The sequence below is a fragment of the Stegastes partitus genome, unplaced genomic scaffold (assembly GCF_000690725.1).
Source record: "Stegastes partitus isolate 25-593 unplaced genomic scaffold, Stegastes_partitus-1.0.2 Scaffold66, whole genome shotgun sequence".
Taxonomy (NCBI): domain Eukaryota; kingdom Metazoa; phylum Chordata; class Actinopteri; family Pomacentridae; genus Stegastes; species Stegastes partitus.
In genome coordinates, this window is record NW_007577797.1 from 17,180 (window position 1) to 34,626 (window position 17,447).

Consider the following 17,447-nt stretch of genomic DNA (forward strand, 5'->3'; position numbering starts at 1 on the left):
CGGGGACAAGTGGGAGCCCCAAGACTCATTTCTCTGAGCAGCCACGCTTTTTGGACACCCTAGATGACCATGAAAATGAGAGGATATCCTTTCCAGCATTGTTCTGCTCCAACCTCAACAATGAATCTGGCATCCTGTCTGCGGCAGGCAGAGCTAACAGACCTCAGTGGTCTTATTGCAGTCAATGAGTCACATGAAGACTACAAAATACGCTCCTGAAGGTTGGGCCACTGACAGAAATGTGATGGCTGAGACTCCAAAAAAAAAAAAAAAAGTGTAGGAGAATGGGAGAGAAATGCATTGCATACAGAAGCAAAAGAAAAAAAAAAAAAAAAAGGAAAATAGCAAGACTTGCCGTTAATATATAAACTGTTGTTACTCAAGACCTTTCAAACCTGCTGTGAAAATGTCACATGAGCTGTCGTGAGCCAATTTATACGTAGGAGACGCTTCCCTCATTCCAAACACCGCGACCCTGAACCTTTATCGTGCTGAAATCAACCAGCACAACCTGTTATGTATATCCTGTGTCAATTTCCAACAATTTCATGCACCGCTACAGCGCCACAGAAATGAGTTTTGAGGCGATCCACAGATCTTCACACTTACTAACTCAATGTCCCCACACCACATGAATTATTAGCATTTGTAAAATAAGTTGTTTCCATGTGCCATGCTGCCAATTCCATCCTGCAATTTCGCATTCTGTTTCAGTCTGTGTTTTTCTTTGCCCCCCCCCCACCCTCCACCCCCTTCTCTTTTTTCACCCTCTCTCACTCATTTCCATTCACTGTGGTACTGCTCTGTGAATATTAAGTGGGCCCCTTCCATTCTCCTCATCTCCAACCAAGCTCAAATGATTTCTCCTGCTAACCGCTACTACGGCTGGTGGAGGAGGTGTGCACGATTGTCAGACAGGTGACCGCTACATCAACTTCTCTCATTTTGAAACCTGTACAACAAAAAGCTGATGGAGGGTTGCAGTGGCTGGGGCCACAGCCATTTGTGTTGCTGTGCTGATAAGAGGGCTGAGAGGAGAAAGCCCAGGTCTGTGCTCGGGTAATCTGGCTGTTTTTGAATAAACCCCTTAAAACCTCAGAGGACAAGGATTACAGTAGTCAACTTTTTCAGCTTGAACAATGCCCTCCAGATTACCTGAGGGAATTAAAGAATCCTGTTATGTTCTACTGACTGGTCTCGAGCCACTGCTCCGTCTGTGGCTGCTTAAAGAACAATTAAGAAAATTCCGCACCGGACAGACAATGAAGATGAAGAGCTGCAGAAACACAAGGGAGGCGTCATTTGTCTTCTTTAATACAGAAAGTCCCCATTTCTCTATGGTGCACTGTGGTTGTAACAAGCACCACAGCTAATGTTAAAACAATGAGTGGAGTAATTGATTAGCTGAAAGACAATCAATTGGAAACAATTACGGTTGTCACATAATTGTCTAAATCATTTATCCAGCAAAAGCACCACACATCTACTGACTCAAGAAGTAATCGAAAATTAATCACAATTTTCGTTTCTCACAAATAAAGGAACATGATCAAGTCCAACACTGACGTTTTAAAATGTGAGTTCTGCTTTAAACTTGGATTTGATCAACCAAAGGGGGACATCATTGGAACATTGAATATCCAGTGATTCATCTTATGCTGCCAGGTTTTTGCCATTCAGAAGTCTTATTAATCAAAATAATTATGCAACATAACCCTACTAAATAGTTCTCTTGAGTAGGGGGAAAACACAAAGGGATTTACTGACATTTTATATAGCAGAAATAATTAGGAGTGATGAGTATTTCCTCGATTCATCAATTTATTACTTTGTTTATAAAATGTCAACAACTCGTAAAAGATGTCTGAAATAATATCCCACAACCTAAAGTGATGCATCCAGTTTGCTTCTGTTTTAAGAAAAACAGTCCGAACACAAATATGTTCAGCTGGACAACAAGGAGAAAAGATCCTCACAATTCAGAAGCCAGAACAGTGAATGTTTAGAATTTTATTATTTATTATAATTAGAAATAGAATTTTTATTAGAACTTTTCTATCAGTTATTTCAGTAATCTATCCATTGCTGTACCTGACAGTTCAGCATATATAAAATATATATTTGACCAACGCCAAAGGAAATGACCAGCTGTGAAATAATGAAAACTGAGAATAGACATAAAGTTTTGTTTACTCAAGCATAACTACCACTTTTTTTGGTAGATTTCTATGAAATAAGGTAGCACAGACTCATTAGCTTTAGTGTACATGGGCTAATGAAGCTTACTTTTATGCCTTGTTGCCCCCAAAGGTCCATTCTGAGCAGAAAAAAACCCTGAAATGATCAGAAGCACTTAGCTGTTTAAACTTTCATTGTTGGAAAAAAAAATAAAAAATAAAAAACTGTTTTTAGAGAGATGTTTTTAGAAAGAAAACAGACAGCATAGAGCTGCTTTGAGGTGGGTTTTGGGGCAGCCATGAAGGCAGACAGTTTGAGCCAATGGCCTTGGAGCTGGGCCACAGAAAAGCCTCTGGGAAAAGTCCAGGGGTTGTCTGTGACTCATTTCCTCCTGGCAGGTGGGCAGCTGAGGTTGTTTCCACAGCCTTTGGAGAAAAAAGGGAGCGCTGGAACAGAAAGCATGCAGAGAGTGTTGATTGAGTGACCCACAGCCTCTGCTCTGCCTGAGCTTATCAGACCAAGAGGTAACCTGCAGATGTGAGGCAGGCAGAGGAGGGACACGGCCTGTGAAGAGAGCAGTAAGGAAAGAAAGAGTCAATTCCCTCCATACAAAGCAGTGCAAAAATCCATCTATCCAAAGCCAAAGGAGTGAGAATATCCATCCATGATAAAGCCCTGTAGAGCCAACCTCCCAACGGACGAGGCCAGTCTTAAACCTTGACAACAAGTGCAAAGATAGTAACGGAGAAGGACCAATAGCTGCAACGCATCACTCTCAACTCCTCTCTGGTTTTGAGTAAATTGGAGCAGGCATGTAAATATATGCATTCATAAGATGAAAATGATGTGAGCTTGAGTCCACTTGGAAAATCCACAAGGCTTTCTTCTCAATTCATTTTTGTCAGTCTCAAAGAAACACAAAGTCACTTTGTGCATAACACTGCCACATTTGAATTTCACAACAGAGAAAATTGTATCTCAAACAGAGCAGATGACAGGGGTTGAATGTCTCAGCTGCAACTACTTCATCTAGAGTGACAGTTTCATTTATATCACACCCAGATGTTTGCAGTAACACGCTGCACGGTTTGTAATTTGTGGATGTGTGGGGTCAATGTATTCCCACAGATATTCTGTGAAACATAAACAGGGCACGTGAAAAAAAAAACAGAGATGAAAGCAGCGCATGAACACGACACGGAAAGTCTTCATGTGGTAAACTTGTATTCTTTTCCTTCGTGTTGAAAAATACCAATATACAGTCTCTTCTACCTGAATACCTCCCGCAGTGAGGGTGTTCACAGGTTATATATCTGTTTGACGGGCTAAATCATCCAAACAGACTTTCTTTTTTTGTGTGTGTGTGACATCCATCTCTGTGAGGACCAATTTGAGTTTTACACCTTTGGAGTGAGAACTGCTGCTCTGTACTTTTAAACATCCATATCTTTGTGTAATATACACAGCGGAGACTATTTACCTTGTTAAGAGGTTTGTGATATACTTGGATTTCCTTTGGAGCAGTTTGTACTACTCACTTAATAACATTCGCTTTCCTCTCATGAAAAGTTTTTTTTTTTCTTTATTGTGTTTTGGTTTCCAGTTTAACCATTTTGCTATTTAATATGTGAACATTTGTTTACATTCCATACTATCCTGCATTATCCAATGGCAGTTTGTCAAAATAAAATAAATTTAAAAAAATATATATTTTGAATATAAAAAGTCATTTTGGTTTTCAGGGAACTTAATTATTTAGATTAACTGAGTTATCGATAAAATGGTATGATGTGAACTGTTTTGCTTTCATCAAAAAATTGAATTACATACGTGGATTACGACGCAGCCGTACAATAAATACACATTTTTGGCAGGAAGCCGGTAACACTAATTACTCGTGAAATTTAAAACTCTAGAAAGATCTGCTCATGAAGTAATTAAAATATAATACCAAAACAATATGCTGCATATGCAAATTATGGGTTTACATTTAAGAAAGGTCTATGCAATCAAAGTGAAGCTCACATAGCCATACAGGCAGTGGAGGACAAAGACAGACAGCGCAGACAAACGGATCAATAAGGTGCACCTTGCCAACTTATTTTTTACTTTTTTTCTTTTGTGAGTGAGTTGCTATTGTGGCTTGATAATAGCATTTTTTTCCATTAGAGGTGGGCTTTATTAAAAATGAGACGGGTTGTTCAGTGTTGACTGAAAAATCTATGGCATTTGTGAAAAGGTTTATGGCACCACTATACGTTGTGTTTCTCCACAGACGGCAGTTCCTTCCTTTGCAAACAGAAGCTACTCCAACAACAACGATATCAGTAAAGGACATCACTGACTGACAATTACGAGGAAAAATGAGAGTCCACAAAGGCACAACATCAGGATTATGACAGTCTTATCTCCATATCACACCAGAAGTGAAGTATTGATTTTCTGCCAAAGAGCATCACAGTCAAGAGAGATGTGCCATGCTAGTCAAGGAGCCATGCACACCCAGGGGCATGATGGAGGAGCACAGAGGAGGGAGGGGGGGGAGGCAAAAAGCAATAACAGGAGTCCGGTGAGGCAAACATGAGGGTAAAACACTGCTGAAAGAAGCAGCACTTAAACCTGCAGTAAAGGTTCAGGCGAGTAGAAGGAAAGTGAGGGGTAAAAAGAAATACAGCAACATTCATGTGGTCAGATTTCTGACCCGAAGCCAATTCTTAAGGATTTTATGAAAGTTATATTAGGAGTGTCTCTTGTGAATATTCAGGAATATTTAGGATGTACTTTTGCACCTCGTCCTAAATTTAGGATATCAATAACAGACAAAACCATCTTTAAAAATAAAAGACTCAAACTATGTAAATGGTAAATGGATAGCGCTTTCTACCTCAGTGGCACTCAAAGCACTTTACACTGTTTTCTCATTCACCCATTCACACACCAATGACGACAGAGGTGCTGCCCGCCATTGGGAGCAACTTCAGGTTCACTGTTTTGCCCAAGGACACTTCAAATGTGGGGGATCGAACCACCAACCTTACGATCAGAGGACAACCGCTGTACCACCTGAGCCACAGCCGCCCTCGTCCAAACCATGAGCTTTCACCTTACAAGTTGTCATTGTTTTGAAAAAGTATCTGTCCGTACTTACACACCTGAAAATGCAACTCCAGGTCTATGAACACGCAGGAAAATGAGTTATTTTAGTCTATATGGTGAATTCTATGTGGTTGATGGGATTGTTTGAGATGCGAAGACTGCTACTAGACGATTACATCAAGAGTGCAAAAAATGAAAATAAAAAAGGCACTTGTCCTCTCCAAATGCAACTAACAGCATTAAGCCCCACACAGCAGATCTTTCAGGGACACTGAGAAGTACCTCCCCTGGAGTAAACGTTGTTTTTTTCCTTCCCTGAAAACAGCCTTGAAAGAAGTTCTACAGGCAGTTTTTGCAGAATTAACATGCACAAAGGTTAGGGACACCTTACAATCACCTGCAAGTTCCTGCAGTGGAAAACAACCTGCAGTAACTACATAATAATTTGCACGAGTCTCTATTTCAGGGGTCCTAAAACACAGGAGAAGTGCATGCTAGTTAGCAGAGGTTTCAAAATGAAAGCGTATTATTGTGGACGCAGCCCAGAGTCCACAGCCTTGCTCAAGGCTCTGTGAAGCTGCTCTTAGGCTCGGCAGGGTTTTTTTGCCGTCATAAACATGCTCAAAATAACAACGCTAACAAGCTGATGTTTTGCAGGTATAATGTTCAACATGCTCCTCATCTTAATTTAGCATGTCGGCATACTAGTATTTGGCAACTTAAAAGATACACTTACAGTGCAAGACTGAACATGCTGTTGAATATCTGCACATTTGTTTAAAAGAGAGGAGGAACATCTGTGCTAAAATTGGAGTCATTTTAGAAGAGATGTCCCTCCTACATTGTCTGAATGCACATATTACTAATTGAAGCATGTGCCAAATTCCACAGCGATTCGTCCAGCAGTTGCTGCAGTCAAACAACAAATATCATCCTGCTGCTGGTTGTAATGAAAAGCCAGAAGATCACCAAAATCCTGATCCTCTGGAGATTATAATGTTGATACAAAATGCCATGACAATCCATGTATTTAAAGTAAATCCAACAAAGACATTTACTAAAACAAACGATCATTCCGTGCTGTCATTGAGCTTCCTTGGGAGCAGGAGTCTATTTTTCAGCAGCTCACTAAATAAAAAACATTTAACCAGGAGCAGCTTTGAGAAACACATTTTCTACAGTTCATTTAACTACAGAACCCTTCTGGCTTCTTAAGCAAAAGTGTGAAAAAATGTAAAGGGAAATATGAAAATAAGAGCAGAATTAAGCTTTATGTTCTCCTGGAAGCCTTTGCAATCCATCATTTTAAAATATTGTCAATTTTGCTAGCCTTTCTTTAAAAATAATAATAAAAACGTCACACAGCTTGCGCCTTAACCGACTACATTTCAGAGCTGCCCATTTGAAACTGAATGAGGAGTAAACCAAATCCAACAGCCAATTACAGTAAATCTATTCAGACATGAATACAGCCGCCAAATCTGACTGGTTAGAAGTGACAACAATAACATGCTGTAACACAGTCTGCATGCTGGCAGACCTCCATTCAGTCATAGTCACTGAGGCCAGGCGCTGGTGTGCTTCCCAGTCATATAGCCATCATTATGACAAATGCCAGCTCGCCTGTACAAGTGACAGGCATCATCTTTCCTTGTTTAAGTACACGGTTGATGATGACGCCTGGATTTTATAGTACAAAATAATCCCTCCAAAACAGAAAGCAATTTTCAAACCAATAATTAAAACTCTAAAAGGGAAAACAAAGAAAAGCATCACGTTTCATTCAGCGGCTGGAAACTGTGGTGCTCGTCTCTTTTGCTCCCCTCCCAAGGTCAGCCAATTCACCATCCGTTCTGAGCTCATTCTGAAGGCGGGATAATACGGTGGCTGTGGACGAACCCCTGAGGTGTCGGTGCAGCCGACTCCAAAAGATACCATTAAGATGTAGCAACGCATCAGCCATTCAGCCTGTGTCTACAAGACAGTATCTGAGCAGCAGTCACAAACACTTCATTTTCTCATGGTGTTGACCACAGAGTCACCGGGGACATGCAAATATGGTTAAGAATAAGAATAGGCAGATGATTACATTAGAGTTGCAGCCTGAGGAAACGTCAAGCTGATATCCTGTCGTGTATTGTATACATAAGAAAGACCGGTGGGCTGTTAGGAGGCACTTTATTCAATGAAAATTCTATGTTAGAAATGGTGAGTTAGAAAATAGCGCTCTGGTTTAACACAGTTATTAAAATATTCGTCTGAACTTGAACATTTTAGGATTGAAAGCTTTAATTACCCCTCTTAACCCCCAAAACCTACCAGCAGGTTCAAAATAGTTTATTTTATTTATTTATTTTTCTTCTTTTAAACAATCACCAAACTTCTGCAACTTTTTGGCTGAACTGCAGGCTGTGTTTACATGACTCGTAGAGAAGGAAGTATGGAAAAAAAATAAAAATGTTTTGTAGAGGCATTTGAAATATGTTGCAATTGTCAGTTTTTTTCCAATTTTGACAAATAAACAAGCTAAGAAATTCAACGTTAGTATTTCTTTTCTCTTCTTTTACTATTAGGGAAATGTAAGCGTGACATATTGCACAAATGCATATCTGAGTTCTTTATGCTTCTAGCCATGTCTGTGTTGTTTCCATACAAGCGCAGGACTTTATATTGCAGTGAAAAAATGTGCCCACAGTAAGTAAAAATATAACAGGAGCAAAGAAACACCTAAAAGCTGTTTGGGGTTCAGAGAGTGAATCGGTAAACATGAAATCTCCATTTTATTTCATGATATTGTGCAAATAAACCTGAAACATTACAACTGTGTCGTAGTCGTTCTGTGCAAAACACTTTGACAATGACATCATGAAGTCTGTAGTAGACTGATTACTGGACGTATAACAAGTAAAATTGACAACATTCCTTAATATTCCCAATGATGGATGCACCCCTCACTGAACTGTTCAGTCCAGTCTCCTACAAAGTCTGTTCGTCAGAGACTGATGTTTATGTAGCGTACAGAAGTCATGGGGAACAGGATGTGGTGGATGTTTTGCGTATAAAGCACACGGCTTTGACACCAGATGCCAGGATTTGCATCCAGATTCCCGTCTATGGTTAGATTTAGGCAGCAAAACTGTGTTTGATTACAGGTTGGAAAGATGGTAGTTTTCATTAAATGTTAATAAACATTTAATCTGTAAAATATTAGAAAAAGTTACTTTGCAATATTTGATTTTTTACGGGATATATATTGGGAAAAAAATAAAACAGGAAAGGACTATTTGGGAATGCATCTGCGTTAACTGATGTTGCGTGTCTTTTTTAAACTTCCTTGTCAGTGTTTCTCTCCTCTTCGTCCCTCATTTGCTGCACAAACAAGGAAGCTACACGTCACTCTGCAACTTGTGAACAAAGTTTGAAAATACCTTTGCATAGCCCTAATAAACATGCGTCTATTGCCAGAAGTTTCGCAGACTGTTTCTGTCTGTCTTTCACTAACTGTAGTCCTGTGAGTGCCTAAACATAGCAAAAAGTTCAATCATGCTACAGTTGCTCCCAGCGGATACTGTTTTGTAGTGCCTAACTAGAATCCCACATGGGCGCTCTCTGGCCCTCACTGTTCTCCCCCAGCAGCAGGTTGAATTTCAACCATGTACCTGTGCTCTCTTTTACAGAGACTGATGAAAAAAATGTATTTGAGGCTCCTGGGACCTCATGATCTCACAGACTCACCTGTGAGGCAACTGCTCAGTCCTCTCCATTAACTTTTCACTTAATCTGCACTCCGATATCCACAACTCAACTTTTACATAAAATAATGCAAACAGTCCTCTGCCTCTATCACAGTTTATTCTTTCTTTTGCAGGTGGAGAAATTGTGACAGTCTAACGTCTTTCCTGCTGCAGTGTTCTTAAGCAAATATCTGATCTCCTGCCCCAACCTTTCTGTGATGTTTGTCAGAGAATAAAGCATATCTTAGAATTCTGGCAAAGTCAGTGGTGTTAAAGATTCTCTCAGGTCATCAAGCTGTAAAACTTAAATTGAATCAACACCAGAGCTGAAGGACTTAACCACTGGAGGACAATTATGTTAAAGCAAATCATGTGGCCATTCACACTGCAGGGCACAAGAACCAAAGGGATTAATTTGTGCCTAATACAAGCACAGGGAGGCATGTGTTTAGGTTCTGACTACTGAAAAGGCTCTAGCGCCCCCAAGTGTAGGGAATTAGTCCAGATATTACTGTAGTGTATGAGACTAAATGAATTTGATATACACATTAAAGCAGCAGACAATTTATGGTCTGAGTTTAAGTAGCTGCAATGCTATAAGGGTACTTTTCATAAATTCTGCATCTCTGAATCAGTCACCACGATGACGTACTGTCGCAGCAGCATTATGTAAACAGTGTAATCAGGTTCACCATGATGTCATGAATCATGTGAAAAACAGCTAGACCCCTTCTAGTTTAGGTTACAGTGCCTTTTTCTAGGCCGGCCCACACAGATCACTGAGGATGGAAGTGTCAGTTAGCCAACACATTCTCTCACAGTTACTCTGAAAGCACCCACATATCTATTTGTGTGCACACACAAACACAAACCTCACATGCTTTTTATTACATTAACCTTCTCTAAAAACCGATACCGAGCGAGCAGGGAATGACTCATAGCTTAACAGCATTGGATTAGCCTCTGCTTTTGATTGCATCTCACTCCTGAGACAATAAGATCACGATGGAGCACACGGTATCTGTCAATCTGAAAGAACTGAGCAAAACCACACTGAAGGTCATTTCTGTCCTTGTGACAGAGTCTGGTTCAGCGCAGAAATGCGCTTGGACCTCTACAAAACAGGTCATTTTATTTTTTTATTCGTTGTCTGTTTTAATAATTTCTACTTTCAATTTTTAAGCACTTCGATTTGTAATCATGCAAGAATTTAAAATGGTCTTTCTGAAAATAGCCAATTATCCTTGATAAGTGTGAACACCGGTGTTACACGGCCTGTCATGTTTTGTATCTACAGAAATATTTATAGAACATTTTTTAACAGGTTTTTACCTAAAGGCAGAAGTGCCAGATAAGAGACATTCATTAACCCTCTGATCCTCAAGCAGTTCCTGCCTGCTTTTTGTTCCTGTCACATTTCCATTTACTGTAGGCTTATTTTTTTGTACTAAATATATAAAGTTTTGCACCTCTATGGAAACAGCCCAACCATGACTAGACGTAAAAGAGAGGAAGCAAACATGCCTCTTGATCAGTAAGACAAAGCTATAAACCATTAATCATTAAGAAAGAGAAAAAAAACTCAATTTGAATTTCTTTTAAAAATATTATTAAAACCTGGAGTTCATATCTGCAACGTTTTCCCAACATCACACAGATGTTACCAACACTGGAAAATACTGGTCAATCTTCATACTATATTTAATGTACTCCTTACATTTTTTTTTGATTTCTTTCCACACTTGTCTCCTGTCTGCTCTTTGGAAACACAGCCTGCAGTTCAGCCTATGGACTTTTGTCACATGACTGTTGGTCATACAAACAGCTTCAGGTTGTTGCTGTTTAAACCAGAAATGTCCCATTAAGTGACTTTAATGTACCGTAATTTCCAGACTATACGCAGCTACTTTTTACGCACGCTTTGAACACTGCGGTCTAAACAATGATGCGTCTAATTTATGGATTTTTACAAATTTGCCGCAAGACAAAAGTAACATTGAGAGCAACAACGAAAGAGAGACTGAGGAAGTGTGAGATGAAACAATTCTGAGGCTGTTCAATTCTGACACTGAAGAAGACGACTTTAGTGGTTTTGTGAGCAGGAGGAAGATGAAGATAGCGATCAATGACTTTTCCTGGTAGGCTATTGTATTTTTTTTTTTTTTTACCAGCCGTGTTACAGGCCCTGTTCGGAAAAAAGCATTTAGGGTACATATTTGTGTCTGTCACCGGTACGTATTTAATTAAAAGCTGTGTAACATCTTTCTGTGTTAATATCTCAGTTACAACTTGGACACCTGCAGCTTACTGACAAGTACAGCCTATATATGTACAAATTTGTTTTTCTTTTTAAAGTTAGTGGGTGCAGCTTATATTCAGGTGCCCTCAATAGTCCGAAAATTACGTTAATATTTTAAATTTAAACTTAGACTTGATCCATTTTCACTTTAGAACCGCATGTTACACTTGATTAGTTCAAGAATCATTTGAAAGCTGTGAATNTTGATTAGTTCAAGAATCATTTGAAAGCTGTGAATCTGGCTCTGATAAATGGTGCTACTTTGGTGCTATTTCAAAGATAACATTCCTTTCAGTCCCACCAGCAGGTCTTTGGGTGTGGGGACCAATTTCAAATAGTCTTTCTGAATACAGTAAAATATCTTTGACAAATGTGAACACTGATGTGGCATGGCTTGGCATGTTTTATCCCCATAGAAATAAAGTAATTACAAAACACAACCGCCAGCACTGACAGATAAGATCCATTAACAAAACATACTGGTCATTCATTATTCAGTTACTGCAGAGACTACACAGCATGAGCCAGTGGATGCAGCAGATTGGTCTGAATATATATGTGCATGATTGATTTAACTTATTTATATGTTGATGAACTTGTGCTATAAAATACATTTTTTATTTTTTTTTAATTAACTATATGTTTGTATTATGATCTCAATGATCAATAAACTAACAATCTAACTAGTAGTTTGCTCGCTTTAGTATTAACAGCCATAGTGTTTGATTATTGTTATTTGGTTATTTCATCTACAATTGTTCAATTAAATCAGAAAACTTCCCAGAATTGTCCTGACCTTGCAGAGGCTTCATGTGTAATTCAGAAACTGTTTCACTATAATGAGCTGATGTGCTTGGTGTCATTTTTCAAAAATTTTCAAGAAAAATTTGGCACAATTAGAATATTATTGTAACTAATGCCTAGTCCCTTGATTTGTTTTTCATTTTTTTAAGCAATTTCAGCATTGCCACAGATACATTTTATATTCCACCAAAATGCAAAATTTAGGTTCAAATAACCTTTAATACTTTTTTCAACAGTAGTTTACGTTAAGTCTTTTTAACAATGCACACTGTACTTAAAGTAGGATTTAAGTAGGGTTGGTTCATAGAAATATCTAATGAAAAGAATACGTACACGTACTGTATTTAAGTATGTTACATTTATTTCACATTCATTTAAATCCTTTTGTGGAAAATGATCTGTCAGGAAAAGTCCCATATTATTAAACGTAGGTGGTTATGTGAAATTCACATCTAGCTTCTTTTATTTTGATCAAACTCTGAGATGATTATGTCTCTACCTGGGTGCATGATATCGCAGTGTTGTAAAAGTTAGGAATTACTCACCGGGCTGGAGGTGAGCGAAGGGTCCGACTTTCCAAGATTCAGCGAACGCATGCGGACCAGGTTGGAGTTCTCAGATGACGGCTGCCATGCTGTCTGGGCCTGCTGGAGGTTGGTGGGCAGCAGGAGGTACTTTCCTGCAGAAAAACAGTAAAAACACAAAACAGTGTTAAAAAAAAAATAAAAGCACTGGTTTGACTAGCAATGTGTTTCAGTAATGTTTTTAGACTTTTAATGGACTTTTTTTCAGTTTACTTAATGGAAATACATTTTCAAGGTGAAATTTGAGGCGAAATGATTCATTCTTTTGATACAAACTTGAAAGATTACGGGATGTGCAATGGACGAACAGTCGGGGCACGTACCACATGGCACAAGTTGCTCATTCGACTACCAGCTGGGGAGCATTTGCTGCATGTCATTACATACTTTGAAATAAAGACATACACATAAAGACATCTTTTCTTTAAACAATAATCATGACATGACTTCAAAGATTTCTCCTTGCTGCCTGTTGAAGGTAGTGGAGAGTCACCATGAAACGCCAAATTGTGTAAAAGTAGTTCGAACAAGCTCCATCTAAACCACCTGAATCAGTTTTACCGATCAAACGATGAGGTACACAATAATATATCAGTCACTTTTCAGCATTGTAAGTATTTTAACTTGTAATACATGAACCCTCTCAATGTCAAAACCTGGTGGCAGGTTTGAAAGGCATGTTATCTTTAAAAGAATAATAATACTAAATTACACAAATTATCAGCAAGAAACTGTACAAACAGAAAGGATCACTAGAATTTCAAACATTTACCTGTAATGCATTGCTTCATTAGGAAAACTCTAAGTTTAAAAACGTGATATTTTATCAAATTCCCTTTATTCTACATGCCTTGTCTAAAAATGTAGGAAAAATAAACCATTGACTGAATCAGTCAAAGAATCCTGCACTCTTCAGTGCGACTGGGAAGCCACCAGTGACTCACTTGCAACCAGTCACATGAGAAAAACTGAGTTTGAGAAAAGACGAGTTTTTGGCTGAACTGGGCTGAACTGCAGGCTGTGTTTCCACAGAGCAGAGAGGAGACAAGTGTGGAAACAAATTAAAAAATCCAAACAGTTCAATGTAGATAGCATGTAGAGCCACCGCTCTTTCCCCTCGATTTGTTAGCACTATTAGCTACTTGGAAAAATGCTGTACATTCCAGGGTTTTTCAATTTTTGTCAAATAAATAATCGACAAACAACTAGATTTTGATTGTTTTTTCCCCCCCCATTTTTAATTGTTAGGGTTACAAAAAACATATTTGAGTTCTCTCTACTTCTACTATGGTTGTGTTTTTTCAGTAGAAAAATGAGCCCACAGACAGTAAACCGTGACCAGAGCAGAGAACGCCAAGAAACTGGTTTGGGTTCAGACGGTTAAGTACATACTACATGCATACATAGTACTTATGTAATTTGACGTAGGTAGGAGTTTGACAGCAGTCCTTTCATATACTAAACATATATATATTTTTACATTCATGTGATGGTACTTTTATGTAAGTTGTTAACAAGCTTTGAAGCACAACTGTGAATTCAAACTACTGAGTGTCATAACAGCCTCTCAGTCAGCAAACACAGGGAGCCAGTGTTGAGACAGTTGAGGTCAATTGACATACCAGTAACATGAGAAAATCCAAGCTGTCTGCTCTCGTTAGGAGTGTTAAGTTGAAGCTCCTCACACTGTGCAGCCAGGCAGGATGTCAAAGGGTTAAACTGGGCCAGAAGGGGGGAAAAGCCCATTAAGAGATCACTGACAATCCTGACGTTACATAACCACAGCAGCACACTCTGCTGTAAGGAAGCACACGGGTGCACCTACAGGTTTTAATAACAACAGGAGATTTATATAAGAATATTTAATGCAAAAATCCACTTCTGTCTCCCAGAGCTGGCAGCTAGATGGCACTAACCGCTGCTTCTACTATTCATCACCTTTTATCTGCCCTTTAATATCTGTAAACCTCAACACACAAAGGCAGAGAAAAGATTAAAACATAAACAGCCTCTGTATCTGAATTTTACTGTCCCGCTTGCTGTCCATGAATTGAAAAATTATCTGTAAACATCGTTTTTCATCTACATGATGTGTATGTTTCTGTCACCTGTATCAGTAAACACACCAGGACAAACTGTGGAGGGTTCACTGTTCTGTCATTGAGAAGGAAGGAAAGATAAGGAGGCTGTGCTCAAAACAGAAAAAGGATATCTCAAGTTCATGTGGTCTGAAGCATTTACCTCCTTTTATCAGATATGTGGAGCCTTGATAAGCTGCAGAAGGCAGCTTTATAAATTCACTGACCTGCCAACAGAAACTCAACTGTGCAAAGACAAATTTCAAACATCATGCTGTTTCAGACTCATGTTAGTCTATCATCAATGCATTTTGCTGACAGTGGATGATTTAAAAAGGATGGTGGTGACAAAGCCAGTCTACTTAACCTATACAGTATTTTACATGGGCCCTTTCACTGCGCCAGTATGTTCTAGCTTCGATGTAAACGGTTACTTTGGGTGTTTCGTTATGTAAAGTGTCCGTCCCATCAGTGTGACTTCCAGTTAACATGAAATCAACAACAAAAAACATTTAGAAGTTTTGTTCAGTTTAGAGTTGTTTCGATCGGCAATAACTGGTCAACTGATTGTTCGATATTAGTCGAATTACAATAACCATCCTATCCAGAATTGACCGTTGACTTTCAGGACATAAAATGTCATCACTTCATTATTTTATTCTCTTAGGCATTTGTCTGTAATTGTACCATATTTAGTATATTAATTCAGTTATGCGACAACCAAAGACAAATAAGTTCATCTCAGAGTCAAAGTAAATGTTTGTGGTAAATTCCCTTCATGCATTTCTATTATATTGTTCCTGGAAAAGACATGAGTCACAGTAGTCTTGACCTTTGATAACCAAAATCAGTTCATCCTGAGTCCAAGTGCCTCCCTGCCCACTTCCACTCAGTCTGCTTGTTGTTGAACGGAGCGTTCGCCACATTAAGTGTCATTCCAGACCAACTAACAGGGGAAGTGGCTCATAAAACCCTCCGACAGCAAGTCTGCATCGATGCCGACTTACTTAAAATAATGGAATGCCGTAATTACACTATTTTGTAATGTAATGGAAAACACTCAATGAAATGTACGACTGTGTGTAAGTTACTTGTTCATATATATTTATAAAAATCCAACAGCTTAACAGAATCAAACCAGAAAATGGCCCAAAATGCTCCCCCAACAGTAACAATTAAACACTTAATAGCTGCAGCAGTTTTCATATGTAATTTTAAAAAAAAACCTGTTATGAATTTAGCAATTATCCATAAAACATACTTTGTTCTACAACATTGTCAAAGTGTCTGAAAACACGTAACAATTGAAGCCTGTTTGTATTGATACAAGTATTGATTGCAATAAGGCAATACGCTTTGCATTAAAAGCATTTTATCTGATGTGCAATTAAAAAACATTATTCCTCCTAAACAATTATCAAATGTCCATTTATTTTAAAGACTAACTGATCAAATAAGTATTTCTATTTCATTTACCATCAAATATCTGCACATTAAATTACTGTTGAACATTTTCAAAGCATTGCATTGTGCTTCAGATCTCTGAATGTCTTTTCCTGCCATTTACCAGCTTCCCTGTAGATCTCACTGTGAAGGTCAATCTGCTGACTTCATACTTTCCTTACAGTAGATACAGCGTCACGTTGAGTTTTGATGTTGTTAAACAATAAAGATACTGAGCCTCACATCACCGTTATCTTATCTGGCGATTTTTATCTGAATTAAAACGCTCTGTTTATTTGTCTTGTGTTCTTTCTCACAACTTCTTTCTTGCACGTGTACATCACAGAAATGCAATAACATCTCATGAAAAAGTTATCTGAGCTACTGTTTTGTAGTTTCAGTTTTCATTTCCACTGCAGACAAATGATGATAATTAGTTTTGGGCCTAAGCCAGACAACCTCAACGTGATAAATAATTCTATTTGCACATTTCTGCCTGCTCTGCTGCAGCTATCCTCAAAGTTGCACTGTGATCACTGCAGTGAAACCAAGAGAAGTGAAGGGAGACCAAACAGGATGTGGAGGGAAAACTGAGGTCCTTCCTTCCTTACCGGCAAACGTTTTCATCACTAGAGCCCATCACATCCCAGCATAAAGGAAATCTTTCGTCACACATTAGTCAACACTTTTAGAAAGGGGGGCATCAGGAGACATGGGCAGGTTTTACATTTAGCACAGGTATTTGCAAGGTCAGTTCCCAACTTTCAGCAGATGTTACCCTGTTGCAAGCTCCCCTCTCTTACACAAATGATGAAATGAAAGGTTGTAATTTTAAAAAAATCTCCACACACACTGTGCAACTGTTTAGTGGGACATTCTGTTGAAGCATCTGCACCTGACGCATTTTTTGGCTGTTAATTGTTCCTGTCACATTTCTCACTGCAATATAAAGCCCTGCACCTCTATGGAAACAACACAACCATGACCCGAAGAAGACAGAACTCACAAATGTCTTCTAGTGCAGCATAGCAAAGTTATAATGCCACAATTTAAAAATAATAATGTCGTTTTTTTTGTTGTTTTTTTTTTTTTTTTTTTTTTTTTAATAAAGCAAAAGCAGAAATTCTTATGTTTTTCAAAAAAGTCCTAAGAGTAGAATGAACATGTCCCACAGTTGTTACCAACACTGGGGAAGAATGGCAGCTCAATATGCCAGAGACATTATAATACT

The 17,447-nt window shown here is 38.6% G+C and overlaps 1 protein-coding gene across 1 annotated transcript in view; it reads right to left on the reverse strand.

Moving 5' to 3' along the window:
• Nucleotides 1-2,559: 2,559 nt before the first annotated feature.
• The window catches only part of LOC103353291 (microtubule-associated serine/threonine-protein kinase 4), a 46,752-nt gene continuing 31,864 nt past the window's right edge, over nucleotides 2,560-17,447 (reverse strand). The window contains exons 3-4 of the mRNA XM_008276190.1: nucleotides 12,657-12,790; nucleotides 2,560-2,742 (exon numbers count right to left, since the gene is read on the reverse strand). Of these exons, the coding sequence (XP_008274412.1) occupies nucleotides 2,560-2,742; nucleotides 12,657-12,790 (317 nt within the window). The remainder of the gene's footprint in view (nucleotides 2,743-12,656; nucleotides 12,791-17,447) is intronic.